Genomic DNA, 16208 nt, shown 5'->3' with positions numbered 1-16208 from the left:
GGAGATCCATAATTTACAAAATTCAAGAAGAAATAATAACATTTCGCCCGACAATAAAAGCTTAACAATTCTTTAAATATTTTAAAATACGAAATGCATGAAGATAATTGGAAATGAAGGACTCATGCAATCAGGAAACAAAAATAAATGTTCAACTGATACTAGTGCAATATTAATTTTTTTAAAGAGTGACCCTGTTTAGCAATGAGTATACTTTTAGGTTAGAATTTGTCTGAGTGTTCAATCTTCAATCAATGTTCAACGCAGGAATGTGTGTGTTTTTCCCCTTCATGTGAGATGTGTTTCCTATTTTAATTTCTCATGATTGTCGTCGGTACAATGTTAGTTTTCCTTTTGACCTGAAATTTTACACTCTGCACAGCTTTTTCCTTTTTCAAAATTTTCTACCGGAGCCATCGCTAATGGGAGCTGTCTCCGATCAAATTGTAAAATTTGTTCACTACTTAAGCTGTGTCTCCATGTCAATTGGTATTCCTACCCTGCATCCATAGATTATGCTCAGACGATTTATTTAGTATGCAGACAGCAATCTAGAGATACACGATGAAGAGTTCATTTGCGAGTGTCGACAACTCTAGTTTGGAGAACACGATCAGCACTATTTTGGAACATCTCGGACGCAAGAAGGAGAACTACCCTGGGAAATATCTCAGCAGGGACCATATCTCTGGAAATCTTCTCTTTCCTTTTTCTGCAACCCAGAAACCACCTGTAAGTGCTACAGGATCTATCACTTTCTTAGAATCTATGAGTATGCTGCACTGTCAATGTGTGAAAAATTCAAAACAGCAAAGCAGTTGTTCTCAAAATTTTCTCAGTGTATGTCAAGACATAAGTCAGTCCTTGCTCAGCTCTAAATCAGCCCTTTTCAACAGTTAGAATCCATGCCAAATAAGTTTACGCACTTTCAGACTGCGACAAAAGATCCGCCCATTTTGCTTCTTGCATTTACTTTACGTAGATAATCTTCTGTCGCAGTCTAGAAGTACGTAACCTTATTTTGCACAGACTCTAAATACATTTACTCACATGACACAATTGACCAAGGCCCGTCCAGCAAGTGGTAGCTAGAAAAGTTAGGAAAAGGATGACGAAACTTTATTTATGTCAGACTGACAAACCAAGTGCTGGGTGGGCACTGCAACAATAATGAAGGTTCCTAATCTCTGAATGCTGATTTCTACTTGAATGTTAGTTTATTTAGCGTACCTTTTATTTTGTTGAAGTTTGATTTGTCGTATAAATTTAGAGAGGAAATTTTCCACAGATGAAGTAATTTCAATAGACTGCAAGCTTGAGAGAAACAGCGACACAAAGGACAATATAGAAAAAACAGTTTCAAAAATTGCACCATCATTAACTCCCTCAGCTTCAGTTCAGTAATGGATCTGATCAATTTAATCATTTCAAAATTTTTACAAAATATTCCTTCATCATCAAAATTAATCTTTCAAATTTTCATGGAAGTGTTTTTGCAAACTCTCAAGAAGAAATGAAGAAAATTTGGGTTGTCTAGCAACGTACTTAGTGTTAAAGATCCATTGATGCTACCAATATTATTCCCTGAAAAAGATGACGCCAAGATAGTTGAAATGAGAAACAAAAATTCATTTAAAAAACAAATTCGACCAAGGTGATCAGTAAACGGTGTTCTCCCAAACTGGATCATATTTATTTTCTTTCATTGTTGCAGACCCTAGCAGAAATCTCAAGGAAAGCAGAGACAGAGGTTCTGACGATTGATGATGTCAAGACGGATCATAATTCAAAGATTTTTAAAGTTTTCTTAAACCAAAGTATTGTTTTTCAAACAACATTAGAAACAGTTGCTGACTGTGCAGAAACGTATGGGGCAAATTTTTCAGTTGGAATAAAATTTCAGGTACAGAATTTCCCACAATATTCTCAAAAATATGTTCAGGTAACACCTAGACTAATTTTAGCTCACATGTCTGAGGTCGCAACAATGTACCGTACACCAAAAGAAGTGAGCTCATATTTTTATGAGAACACATGGACATCAAAAAGGAATCAAATTCCTCTGTCAGGAAAAGGTTTTTCACTTAAAATCGCTTGACACAATTTTAAATAAATTCTCAAGGTTACAATCTTCAGTCATCAAATTCAAAGTATTTTACCATGTCTACTACCTAAGTTAAGTACTACTAGATGACCATATCCCTCCTCTATCCTGTTGTCTTTAAGGAACGAGACAGTATTAGAGGTGACAGTATTAGAGGTGACATGGTCACTCACAGCAACAATGACAGATTTTTAAGTGTTCTTAAGAACCTGTCACCACCAGGGATCTAACTTGGGATTTTAGTGCTGCCAGCAAACTGCCGTAACCACTACATCACCAAAGCAGTCTTTCTTTCTATTCGATCCATCCCTAAAATTTTCAAAGAATATCGTTGATAAAACAAAAAAATTACTATAAAACTTTGTCTGTTTCAAACTGTTTTTATGTAGATCACAAATCTGAACCAACCCTTTGAAGAATCAGACCACCTATCTCTCTATCGCTTGTATTTGAGCTCTGATGTTTTAAGAAGCTTTTCTTTGTTCGTTGAAGCTGGGAAAAATGTGTATGAAAATTCTAATAGGAGGCATGGAGATTGCGAATCAAAGAATATTTTGGCATGCAGTCATCAGACCAGGATACGGAGATATAGTCAGACCATTCACGTTGTATGCCGAACAGAAGTAAATCAATTGAATGACAAGAAAAACTTAGATATTAGTTATGCAGCATATAAAATGTAAGTGATAGTTATTCCTTTTCTTTTCAGTGGTGTACTCCTGAAATTTAGTGCTAACAGAACGTAATCCATTTTGAAATGGATGGAAAAGGATGAAATTTTGACCCTTATCACCTTCAAAAAGTGCTTTATGCTCTTTGTTTTATCACTTTGTCAGAGAAAACCTGTAGGTGACAGAATCTTGAAGTGAGCATACTGTAGTTTTGGAAAGCAGGCTTGGATTTGCTTCACTTCACCCGTTGCCTTTTTGATGTTCAAAAAAAGTTTATATTCTCTGATACTGATGCTGTCAAAATTTAGAATTACTCATTATAGCCTTGAAAGCAATCTCAATGTTATCATCGAATGTGAAAGGACTACTGACACAAAACCAGGAAATTCGGCGCTGATCAAATTTTGATAGGTACTCTTTGATACAATAGGTATGGCTCACAACCTCCTGAGCACAATGAGCTTTTAAAATTAAACTTTCCTTGTGGTGATCCCGAGAAAAGTGGGGCTGAAAAGTAACATTTGTGGGTCTATAACATATGTTCTGCTTTTGGAGAGGTAGGACTGTTACTCTGTGTGTAAGGACATTGAGCTGCTTGCTCATATTGTCGAGGAATTTGATTCTCTTCTAACTCATCTTCCCGGTTTGCAAGGAATCGAAAGATCTTCTCAATCACTTATTAAATGGTGCAACATTTTTACTATATATTGCATGTAAAAATGCCAAAAAATTAATTTTTCAAATCTGTTTGCTCAAGATTGGCATGTAAAAAGTTTCATTTTAAGAGCTCATTGTGCTCAGGAGGCCTTAAGGAACATCACATCCAAAAAAAATATTTGATTTCAGCCATCGCCAATTTCCTCAGTATTCCCTATGTAGTCCTTGAAATTGAATCAGCAAAAGTATTTTTACCCACTAGTTATCATAAACTGTTAACATACATTTATTCAGACGTTACTTTTTATGTTGTTGAATGGTCTCTCTTGAAATATCTAAAACATTCTAGTAATTCATTTTTATTTGTCACTGAGGGTTTGTCTCTGTCATCTTTTAAGCATAATCACCACACCTATGAGTTTTAGAAACTGAATTTAAAAAAATTCACACAACAACCCCACTGCTAAGCATTACCCTCTCACTTCTTTTTTTACTCGCTTCTTTTAAAAATCAAGACAAAATGCAACCAGCAGCCTGTGAAAATTTCAATATCTTACAAATTTGTTTCAGACTCAGGGAAAAGGACGTCAAGAGAGATGATGAGTTTAAGAATGATGATAGTTCAAAAATTTCAAGAATTGTCGACGCTTGTATATCTTTTGATCTCTTAACGACCAAACTTAGTATGCCTGTTTATCTGAACATTGATGCTGATCGTATTACATCTCGAAATCCGTCCACCAAAGGTAAGATTTTTGGTATACCGAAGATAAGAGAGGAACTGATGAATGCCAAAACGGTTTCTATCTTGTATCTCAAACATGATTCGCCGATATTGGTTCTAAATTTTAAAGTATGATGGATCGATCTGATTCAGGTAGACACTGGTTTTTCTTGTAAGCGGAGAATTCCTATTGTTCCTGACCAGCACTGAATACAAACGTTAATATCTTGGTTAAGAGATGATTTTAGTAATTTTCACTACGCTACTTGTGTTTCATTTAGACAAAGGAGCATACATTAAAATGTCTAAATTCATGCCTTGTTTGGCGGTCCATCACTTTACTGGAGCTGAGAAAGTTAATGATAGTATGAGGATTATACAAAAACTTTTTCTCACCAATTTCTCTAATGATTTTTAAATTATTTTTCCTTTTATCATCTAAGTCAGGAATTAACTTCAATCTTTTTCAATTTTTGAGGAGAAACATAATTATATCAAAATGCTTAAAATTTTAGCCTGTCTAGTGGTCCATTGGGTAGATAAATTCGAGGGCATACAGGTTTTCATCTTTTGATGATTTTATCGTAGTACTTAAATTAATGCATTATTTGGAATTTATTCCAGTACAATAAATATTTATTATAAGTAATACTTAGTATGTGGTGTATTGAATTACAGGTGCTGTTTTTGTTTTTTATACGTATGCCCGGTTGACGGCAATACTGCAGAAATTTGACGAATTCGTAAAGGAAAAAAGTTTAGAGGTACCACCGATCTCTGAAACAGATTTCTCACTTCTGACCAGCTCTGTAAGTATCTTTCAGTTATTGAATGTATTATTTTATCAGTGGTGTTGGTCAGTGGCACCCATTTTGTTACATTCATTTTCTAGCAGCACAGAATAAACTAAGCTTCATAGAATTTTCTGGATTTTTTAACCCCAAATGACGAAGGAAACCCGTTTCCAAAATGCCAAAAATTAGGCCTGTTGGAAACGATATTTTTGGTAGGCTCTGATGATGCAGCTATACAGAGGGGGAATGGTATTTGCTGATTGGCTGAACAATGCCTGGGGTATCGCCTTGCAAAGTCAACTCGACTCGTAGGCAGTGACCAAAGGGTTGCCTTTACTTAACTCGTCGATCACCTGGCCCAATCAAGATGCGGCAAAGAAAACAAGGAATGCGAGCAACCAATCGCATGACTTGGTTTCACCTCAGTCTTGCCTCGTTCCATCAACGACCACAAAATTTTAACTGTCACCCTGCTGGTTGGTTATTTTGGTTGCTGTTGAGTTAGAGAAATGTGTGTATGGAGTTTTTTATTTTCAACTGCAGCACTAAGGATCCATTTAAAATGAAAACTTAACTTTATAGTGCTTCTTCATAATGATTAAAGTGTTATGATTGACTGTTTCAGGATGAAAAAGTGATACTTTACAATTATATACTGATGTTTCCAGTGTTGATAAAAGAAATTTGGTTAGAACTTGCTAATAGAGAGGAATTTCATGTCCACAAGCTTTATCTGTTTCTAGCCCAGTTTTCTTCCACCATCAGTAAATACTACAGGAGCTCTCGAGTTTTAATGGTAAGAATATTCAATGCTACTTTTTTGATGTAGCATAATTCGCTGCTACAAGCTTCTGAGACTGATTGACAGAAAGTCATTGTTACCTTTAAGGCAGCAGAAACTCAAAGTAGCTAAATCATTATATTAATTGAGAATTGACCACTAGACAAGGTGCGATTATGAGCATCCTTGTTAAAATTTTACGCAAAACACAATTTGTATCACAAAAATTACTAAAAGTAACTTGTAAGAAACATATGCATTTTTTCATGCATATATTCAAACCTCCTCTAGAAAGAGTTGTAGAACTGTCAGTTTGACCTCTACATGTAATAATACTTTATTCACAGATGAAAATGCAACTTTCTTTTTCAATTTCAAGAATAAACCTGTATCTTTTTTTTTCAAGATAAAATAACAGAGATTTAGAGTGCACTCAAGTCTGCCCTTCAGAAATGCCTATCTTCTCATATTTGTATCGCTGAGGAAAACAATGCAGATAGCCCACATTAACGAGGTAACTTCTCATCGTAGGGCTGCTGTATTTTTCTCTTGCCATCTAGGAAACCCTGACTGAACAGTGCCCATATGAGAGAGAAAACAATCTTGGATAGTTAATCAAGGAAAGCTCATAGTCCTTTTAAAAAAATGAAATTAGTCTGTCAAAACAGTCAACACAATGGATGGATTATACAATACCACCAGCCATTACAAAAAAGTTTTTGTTTCTTTGAGTGCCTTCTCTTTTCCTCCTACGACAACATAGTTTGTTATTAAAAAAAAATATTTTTCAATAGCGTCTTCAAAAATATGACTGTTCTCTTTCAAATTTTTTCACCAACCATATTTTACTATTCTTTCCCAGTGATTTTAACAGTCAGTTAATTATTTCTATCATTTAATTACTGTTTAAATTTTTTCTTTTAGTTTTACTGAATTTCCTACTAGAATTTCTCCTTATTTTTCAGACTCAAACTTCGAAATTATATCCTTCCATGTTTGCCCGTATTTACCTTGTACGCGCAGCTCTTCAAGTTCTCCGAAACGGTCTCAATTGCTTGAATATGGAACCAGTGTCTGAAATGTAGCTGCTTCAACCTTTTTGAAGCACCAATTTTGTATTGTCTCTGTATAAAAATGTGATTGTGATAATCACTAGAATAGCTGTACTGGTAAAACTATTATTTCAATTTTGTTTTTATTTTTATAAAAGATGTTTGTTTTTTTTATCTATTTCTAATTCTTATTACTCATGTTCCCAAATAGAGCTAAAAGCAGTGGTCAAAAAACTTTAGGTATCATGGTAAATGATTTCCAAAGTAGAATTCTCTAAGTACATAGGCTGTCCCAAAAGCACCCGGACTTGGTTCTGTAACTTCAAAGACGATAGAAATAGACATGATCTTGGTTTCATATTAAAGATCAACTCAATACATATCGATAAAAACCCAGATCAGCAAAATCGAATGAAAATTGACCGAGTTATGGCAATATGAAATCAGTGAGTAAAATTTACGCCTACGGCTTTTAAGGAAGATTTTTCGCTCACCAGGATTCAAAAAGTTAATCTTCGTTTCTGCTTTCCTCCGAATCTTCCATAACTTCCTTTTGCTTTTCAAAGTACCGTCCATTAAACTGCCACTTCTCTGACATTGTTTTCCTGAATTCTTCCCCTGGGATGGAGTTGAAAAAGTTCTGAACCACATTCTGGATTTCGGTCCTCAATTCGAATCTTTGCCCGCAAAGCTCCTTCTTAAGCGCAGGAAACATCCAAAAATCACAAGGAGCCAAGTCAGGGCAATAAGGAGGATGAAGGACTGTTTCAACTTCATTTTTACTCATAAATTCACGTGTAAAGTTCGAGTTGTGAGGCTGAGCTTTGTCTCGATGGAGTATCCACGAAGCTTTCAAGTGCGGCATTCCGCCCGTTCGGGGTGCGCCTGGTCGATCCGGGATACTTGCCCTTTAGACTCTTGGCTCAAAGGCGGACAACGACAACTGGCAACAGCCGACCACCACAGGGCAATGTTGCCAGGTTGTTCTAGCATCACATGGAAGTTTTTCGCTGAAAACATAATACCAGATCATACTTTTAGATATCAATATTGTCGATGAAATATCTTCCTTAAAAACCGTAGGGGTAAACTTTACTCACCGATTTCAAATTGCCATAACTCGGTCAATTTTTATCCGATTGCGCTGATCTTGGTTTTAATCGATAGGTATTGAGTTGATCTTTAAAATGAAACCAAGATCATGTCTTTATCTATAGTAGTTTTGAAGTTACAGAACCAGTCCGGGTACTTTTGGGACAGCCTATGTATAATTTCTAAAGCAACCTTCTCAATAGCAGAACAGATCGAGGCATGATTGTTGCTTTTCAAATACTTTTTATTTTCCTTTGAATTTTATCAACTGTGGTTCGTAATTCATTTACGTAAGTCTTTTTTCTCCAATTCTTACAAAACTTTATCACCAACTCCTGTTGAGTATCTGCTCATTTCAGAGAGGCAATCTGCTCATTTTCAAGTCATTTTGTTAAACTTTGAAATTTTTGAATCTTCAAAAGGAATGTACTCTGGTATTTTTGTCTCAAAGAACAAGTCAGAGTTGTAATTCGAAATACGGGCTGCAAAGTATTCCCCTACCTTTTAGGTGATGTGTTAAATTGTCTCTGCTTAGCTCGAAATAACACAGGATCTTTATCTTTATTTTTTGAAGAAAAAAATATTTGTCAAAAACTTCAAGAACTTTCGGGAGAGGATGATGTGTGATGTGTCATTTTTTTTCATCATACCCAAAAAATTCTTTTGAAAGTCCTCCAAAACTGTGGACAGTGGTAGTGGAGTGACTAAGGACACTTCACATTTTTCTCCTTTACTTTGAAGATCTTCAACACGGAAAAGAACGGAATCGCTGATTTAACAATTTTGTTGTTATGAAAGTGTCTGACATGTTTCAATGTAGATTTTACAGTAAAAAAATGCTAATTTACCCTTCCTTGTGGTTAAATTAGCTTTCTAATATTTTAAAATGTACATCTGAAACATGTAGGACTTATTTTTTAACAATTCAATTCTTAAATCAGCAATCCATTTTTTTCCGTGAAAAATAATGTCTCACATGTAGGTATGAGAGGAAAGTGAGACGATTAAATATCCCCTTTTTTGGGCAAATACTGAACAAAATGCAAGTTCTGTTCAAAATCTCTGCCATGCATACTTCCAAATTTTTTTTTTTTTTTTTTTTTTTTTTTTTTTTTTTTGAGAGAAGGAATACTTCCGAATCTCTGGACCTTCAAACAAGTCTAGCAGCTATACTATTATACGCACAATCGATTATCAATATGGCCAAAGTGTGAAACGACGTATCGCCATTTCGATGTCGCAGATTTTCTGCCACACTTTATTTTTACTTTGGAAACTTAGTCAACGTAATTCTTTAAAACCTCCTTTATTTTTCCTCTCTGCTAGCAGGATATTCTCCTCAAAGTTCAAGCTACAAAGTTGGCTTGTTTCTCCTCGGAAAAATAAAATAGAAGCGGAAACTTCGAAACATCGCTATGGAGATACGTTGTTTCGTGCTGCATGTGGCCATTGATGTATTTCAATCTTTTGACTCTTTCTCAAGGAGCAGTGATCGCAATAAGTTGCGATTTTATCGGCGTCAAATTATTGCAACATTATCGGATGAAAAAATTGCGACATATTGCGATTTCATCACATAAATTTTCAATATAATCGCAATTTTATTGACGGCAATGTATCGCAGTACTATCGAACAAAAAATCGCGATACATTGAGAAAAAATTTCGATTTTATCGAACGCGATTTTACCAAGATAAAATTGCTATAATATCGAGGACAATCCCTCAACTGGTGATGATCCTAGCGATTTTATCGCAAAAAAATCGTAACTTAATTTCTATATATTGCGATTTTTCCGTTTAAAAATGCTACTTGGGTCATTTCCACTTATTTAAGCATGTTCTCCGAGAAACTTCCAAAACTGAAAGTTGGATTTGAACAAAGCAAGTTTAGTGAAAGGCAACCATTCAACCAAACTTGAATCCTGGCGAGTATCATAAAAACACACCTCCACACATGAGAACCACTGGACAACCGTAATAACCGCAGGGAGCCAAGGAAGTTGAACTTACCCAGAGGGGGAGGAGGGGGTGGAAGAGGACCGAGACGCGGTCGTTGAGATGAGCGTTATCGTTTGAAAGTGGCGTCAAAATTCCTCCGCGTACTCGCTGTCCAATCACGAAAGGCCAGCAACGCTCAGCGCAGCACCACCAACTTAACCGCAAACGCCAACGAAAATACACTACACCCGCTTTGGGACTCCACGTACATTCCGCAAGCGGTGCCTCTTTCAGTGTTAGAATCTAGTTGAGTCAATTTTAATTTCTTAATTTTCACAATTTCTATCCATTCCGTAAATGATTTTAATTCCGTTGAATGAACTCCATGAAATGAGCTTTTGTTGGTCATGTTCGTGAGGATTTTGTACTCACTGGCGTGGTTGACCTGCGGGGTTAAGTTTTTTTTGTTTTGATTGGCGCGGAAATTTTACGGGAAAATCGATTTTATGCAAGCCGGGACAAAAGCTGGTACTCTTACAACATTAAGTAGTACAATGGCTTTCTTGAATCGCTTAGCATTGCCTGCTTTCTTGCGATCCTTTACTTAACTTCTATAGAAGTAAGCTAATATCAGAATTAAAATACTTATTAAACTTTACCATCGTATTAATAGTTAAAATAATCATGGACGGCGGCACAGCGGTATGGGTGAGCTTTGATTAAAAAGCAGAGTTCGTGAATTAAAAAATATTTGACAAGGGGAATTTTTTTTTAATAACGTGATAAATAACGTTAATAACGTTTTTTTCATAACTTTACGTGATAGATACTCGCTTTTATTTTTGCGAATTTTAAATTAATTTGGAAAAAAAATTCGAACACCTGAAGCGTGCTGCGCTAATTAAGGGCTTTTTGAACGCTAAGTAAGCTAAGTAGGTTTTCCTGATGTGTGGGAGATTGTTGATCTCTCACCCATCAAAATTTGATTTTTTTTTTTTATCAGACTGGAAGAGAAAATGTTTGCCCCAGAAGAAATTTAGATCGAAAATCGAAAAAATATGTGTCACTACTAAGGCAGAAATTGTTTTAAAAGTGGAGGGACCAAGGAAAATATCTAAAAAAACTGAACCAATTTTCATTTTCTCCCCTCGTTATAATTATTTGGAAATTTCAAAAAAAAACGAAAACAAAAAAATTTCCTGTTAATTTTGGTCAAATGTGCCCCGTTTCTAAAGGTACGGGTTGGAGGGGTCATCAGTGCCACATCTACGTGAAATTTTGGTATTAGACTGCGAGGAGACTATCCTGTCAAAGTTGAAAAGTTGAAATTGTAAAAGCTCGAGCACCAGGACGCTGGCAGGAGGAGATAGAGCAAGCGAGGATCATAATTCGAACATAGGGCTCTCTCTCGCTCACAGCGCCCATGCTATTTGTTTTGTTTCGTTCCAAGGCATGAAATTCACGTGACTGCTCAGGTAGTGCATGGGGTTGTGAGGCGCGCGCTGATTGGCGCTGAGTATGCAGCTCGCGGCGCATGGGCCAATGGACGCGGAGCTCTCAGAGCGCGTTTGTTAGTAAGCACAGTACGTTTGTAGTTTGTTTGACATCAATAAATTCAGGAGTGAATCTGGCGGAAACGGTGCCTGTAGTGCGTGCGTGTTGAGACTAAATTTTCTTTGTCCAAATTAGGATTTTAATTTAAATTAGTGAAAAAATGTCCATTGCAGCTTTGATACAAGCGGCAGAATATCTAGAACGACGAGAAAGAGGTGAGCAAGTGTTTTTTCAGCTATTTTTCTTTGTGTTTCCACGTCAACATGGCTTCCCTTACGAGTCGACCTTATTATTGCCGATTATTCTAATACCTTTTTGGTTTTTTTCCAGAAGCAGAACATGGATATGCGTCAACTTTGCCAATACCGAACGATCTCAGAAGCTTTAGTAAAAGGCCGAAAACGAAAAAGACGCCTGGAAGCAGGTTAGCTGAGCTCCATATTTTTCATCTCACTATTTTCCTCACTCTACTTTGATTTACACTGGGTTTTCCTCTCCCTCCTAACCTTCACCGAACAACGTGAATTTCTTCGACTGGGATTAAATGAAATTTTCCCATCATCTGCCTCCTGCAATCGTGGATTTTTGCCATCTCATGGATTTATGTGACCCTGAAGTACATATTCGGGCAAGTCGACCGAATCGGATTTTATCATCATCGGTGTTGTGAAGGTGTTCTGTGCGTCCGATTATTTTTCCTAACTTTCAAAATTCGTGAAATATTTGTTTCTTAATTTTCGGCTTGTATAATTTTCCATTTTCAGTGCGCGAAGTGCAATTGCATTAATTCAAGGCCATCTTTACTGCGAAAGTTCCCTGAGGCCAAGTGGTGTATTTTCAAGTTTCATTATTTTTCTTATCAACCAAAAGCCCACAGTGAAAATATTAGTGCAGAAGTTGCTTCTTTATCACTTCAATCAATTCAATCAATTCCAAAGCAGCTTCCTTGGTTCCGTAATTTTATTTCTTGGTGCGGTTGATTTCTTCGTGTCGAAACGTCGCCTCCAGACCTAATTGGATTTCTCTTAATTCTTACTCTGAAATATTCCATACTTTCTGGAAGCGTTTGAATAAGTATTAAACGTCCAAAATATGTCTCGGTCGATTTTTAAAAATATTCAATTTCGCTCTAATTGTGTGGTATTTAAACACGTTTTGTTCCCCGTCCAGTGCGGGACTTTCAATTTAATCTTATTGCCCCTCATCAAGTTCTTCGGATGAATTGATGAATTCCAAATTTTTTCAAGTGCATAGTGACAAGTATTTCTCTCCGACGACGACCAAATTTTTATTTCTCCGTGTTAGTGTCGGTGCCATGTGGCAATCCATGTGGTTGCAGGAGTGATCAGTTGTGTACCATTGTGCTAAGCCAAATCAATCTTCTTAATTTCCTTACTAATTTAAATGGTGGTGGTGCTTTTTTCTTTGCCTGCTCACTCTCGATTTTTATCTTATTTAATTAGTGATCTATGTCCTTGAAATATTTTTGCTGGGTTTCGTGCACCTACACACTTGCCTCAAATTCGTATGACAAGTAGGCACATTTTAATATTACCAGATATTTAATTGCAAGGTACTTCATATTGAGTCATCAGTTCCACTCTGAAGTTTTGCAAAATTCTGCATTTATTTTTATGTCTTAAAATTTTCGATCCTCTAACGTGTCCAAGATAAATCCCCTGGAAAATTATTTTACTCTGATGAGGCACTGTGATAATTTTCAATTGTGAGAATTTTATCTCTAAAGTCAAGCCCGTGTGCTTCGTTATCCAGTGTATCTATAAATCAAAATTAACTGTTTAACAACTCATCTCTTGAAGTTCACCGTGTGTCCCTGAGGCTTAAGAATGAAAATTTTATTTAAGGTCACAATTTGCACTCTGTTTCAAATTTAACCGTTTCCCATCCCAAGCATTCCTAACCTTCCTTTCAATCTTTTCTCTCAAAGTACATAATTCAACTTGTCCCAACAGGAGAAATTACTGTTCAACTCAAACCTTTCCTTAAGTTTCAATTTTACTTATCAGAGGGTGAAATGATATTAGCATTCACAACAACAATAGTGAACTTGATAATTCTGCTCGCAAGAGTCAACTACTCTGTTGAAGTTCGTTCAAGTGCTGATAATGTTTTACGATCTTAAAATATCTTGAGACTCCCATCACAACCATGCTCATCTTATCATGCAAGCTGTTTGCTTCAAGCAGGCAGAGATTATTTGGAAAAAGCCTTTGTATATCAGTGTGGATCATTATTTTCAGTCAAATTATTTTGCTTTGTTTTTTTTTTTTTTTTCTTTTTGCGCAAGTGAGAACTGTCTGCCGTTTTTAATTGATTTTGTCTCAGCTAAAACGCCCCGTTTCACTCACCGCTGATCCTTTTGTAATTTCTTCCACCTACTTGTTGGTCTTAATTAATATAGAAGTAATTTCCTGAAAGTATTCTCGAATGGTTGCCATTTTGCGGCTATAGATTGGGTTGTTCTATTTATCTCTCATTGTCTGTGTATTTTCATGTCATGACACAACAAAGAAATATTTTATGGACAATAGGTTTTTAGGCTTCTTTCCCCAATTACTCTAAGTTTCCCTAGACAGACCATCCCTTTGCTCTTTCTGCTCTCCCTAATTTTTTATTCCAATTTTAACGTTTTGATTAATGGATATTGCTACTCATGTTAACTTACTTATTAGCAGCGTTCATTTTTCAGCGCTATTTTCCTCAGAGATGGTGGTATCTTCAATGTTTTAAGAGACACTGGAGGGATCAGTTTTAATATGTGCAGCTTGTATGCTTCCAACCTATGTTTTTTTATCATTATGAAAGGTGAGAGGAATCGATCATTGGTGTTCCACGAATGTAGTGAAAATTCTATCCATCTTTGAGTATTCCATAGTCAGTTTGGTTTTTTCGGTTGTGACAGTCAAGTTATCAAAATCTATTTTTCTTCCAAATATTCATGTTGAAATTGGTAATCTCCTTTAAATTTTTAAAACATCCGTGAGCTTACTTGGTGTGTAATGCCAATGCTAGATTTATAAATTGATCTCAAGTATATCAATTCCTCCATTTGTTTTCTTGTCAAAACCTCAGCCTTTTTCCTGGTTGTCTAGGGCTTATTTGGGTTTCTAATTGTATTCTCTCGGCTCGATTTTATTCAACCATTTCTTCCAAGTAGTCTGACGGTCTCCTTTGTGGTGTCTTTCTTATGTAAAAGGTCATTACCCTGGTTAGTTCCCTGTATAATGGTGAACAAATTTGTTTTTTAAATAGCTCAGAGTGCTTTCTAAATTGAAGGAATTTATAAACCCATGTTTTGGAATGGATAGTGTGTTCGAGAAGAAGAATGCACTTTTCTCGTTAATATAAAGGATCTGATTTAATTTGCATCGTTGCTCACCTTCTCAGTTTGTAATTCATCAATTTGAAGGGGAAGAATTCGGTGTCGTGATGTATTTGTTGTTCTTTGTAGCGCCAGCTTTTCAGTATTAGTCAATTCAAAAAGTTGTATTCTCTGTCGTCATTGGTGAAGTTTGTTTCTGCAGTATAATTTGCTCTACTATGACAACACTATCAATTTTTTCAAATCTCAGCAAATTCAAAAGATGCCCAAAATAGTTCTTTCTACCTAGGTCTTAAGTAGAATTTATTTTTTAAATTTTTTTTTGCCTCTTCCTCTTTGTTGGTTCTGTATCTATCGACTATGAGTTCGCAATTTAATTTCTTGCGTTACTTTTGAATGCTAATTTATTTAGATTCATTTTTCTGACCTAATTTTGTCCTCTCCTGGATGTAAAAATTTCTACATCCATCTTAAGGTTGCAAAATCGACTTGAATTATTCAATTTTTTACAAGCATGTACCTGTGCGACTTTTACCTTTTGCATGAGATCAAAAGATAAAATCAGTGAAATTTGCAGTCAGAAATGTCCAAAATTCTCCCGTTGCTAATGCAATTTGCGAGGGGAAATTTGGCGACATTGTAATGTAGTTACATCCTTCCACGAAGGAAACTACAATTTGTTGTAGGTCTCACGTAAGGGTCTTGTTCTGTATCTGAGTCATGTCTGTAGTTAATCCAACATTTTGTGTCTCAGTTTTCTACCAGATGGACGTTTCACCTTTGTCGTCACCCATTGTTATCTCATAATTTTTGTTTCCGTGTCTTCTAAAGGGAGAATTCCCCTCTATTTGCCAGGAGCAGCGCTCATTTAAGCAGAACCCTGTAAATTAGTCGATTTTGTACGAACGAGAATATGAGTTCATTTAGTCAGCCGTTGCTCTAGCAGTCAACCCTTTTTGGAAAAAACACTCTCCCTGGTCTATCCCGCGGGTTTACTTCAAAGAAAGTCGGCGGCTATGGGAAGTTCCCGAGATAAATACCGCCGCTCGGTGAAAGGTGGGAACTTTTACTTTCGGAGCGCCACCACTCAACCCTCGGAATTATCTTCTTGTCAACCGTTCTGCTATACCAAGGTAAAACGCCGAATGAGCCTCTAGACGTTGCCAAATTTCTTCTGATTAAATACAATTTTCCCAGGAAATTCGTGGATATTTTTCTCCCAATCTTTTAGAAAATTCATCGATCAATTTAATCTACGGTATCTGAAAATGTCGATGTAAAATATTCCTCAGTTTTCTCAGAAATGAGTGTTTTATAAACATAAATTTGGCAACATTCGATTGTTTCTACGGCGTTTTTACTTAGTACGGCAGCGTTCAGCGATTCCCTCGTTGAATAAGCCGATATTTTGTTTAATCTGTCCTGACACCGAAATGAGAACGACCCAACTTTTAAAATTGAGTTTTCCTCCAAATTGAACTGATTTTATTCAAATG

At 36.1% G+C, this 16208-nt stretch overlaps 2 protein-coding genes across 6 annotated transcripts in view; both read left to right on the top strand.

Annotated features, from left to right (window-relative positions):
* Positions 1 to 235: 235 nt before the first annotated feature.
* On the top strand, positions 236 to 6957 carry LOC109034627 (uncharacterized). The gene is made up of 7 exons (XM_019047880.2): positions 236 to 732; positions 1715 to 1903; positions 2494 to 2783; positions 4003 to 4178; positions 4835 to 4965; positions 5576 to 5746; positions 6697 to 6957. Exons 1-7 carry the CDS (start codon positions 565 to 567, stop codon positions 6814 to 6816), a joined length of 1245 nt encoding a protein of 414 aa, XP_018903425.2. The 5' UTR covers positions 236 to 564; the 3' UTR covers positions 6817 to 6957.
* A 4441-nt stretch (positions 6958 to 11398) lies between these two features.
* The window catches only part of LOC109034175 (max dimerization protein 1), a 279247-nt gene continuing 274437 nt past the window's right edge, over positions 11399 to 16208 (top strand). For 2 of the 5 annotated variants that reach the window (XM_019047181.2, XM_072301399.1), the window contains exons 1-2: positions 11400 to 11584; positions 11700 to 11793. In XM_019047181.2, the coding sequence (XP_018902726.1) occupies positions 11530 to 11584; positions 11700 to 11793 (149 nt within the window). In that variant the 5' untranslated portion in view covers positions 11400 to 11529. Of the gene's footprint in view, positions 11585 to 11699; positions 11794 to 16208 lie in introns of all 5 variants that reach the window. The other 3 variants (XM_019047194.2, XM_019047187.2, XM_019047203.2) reach the window with 3 other exon arrangements.

The sequence above is a fragment of the Bemisia tabaci genome, chromosome 6 (genome assembly GCF_918797505.1).
Source record: "Bemisia tabaci chromosome 6, PGI_BMITA_v3".
NCBI lineage: Eukaryota > Metazoa > Arthropoda > Insecta > Hemiptera > Aleyrodidae > Bemisia > Bemisia tabaci.
The sequence above is the reverse complement of the archived record's forward strand: the minus strand, read 5'-3'. Positions and strand labels throughout refer to the sequence as shown.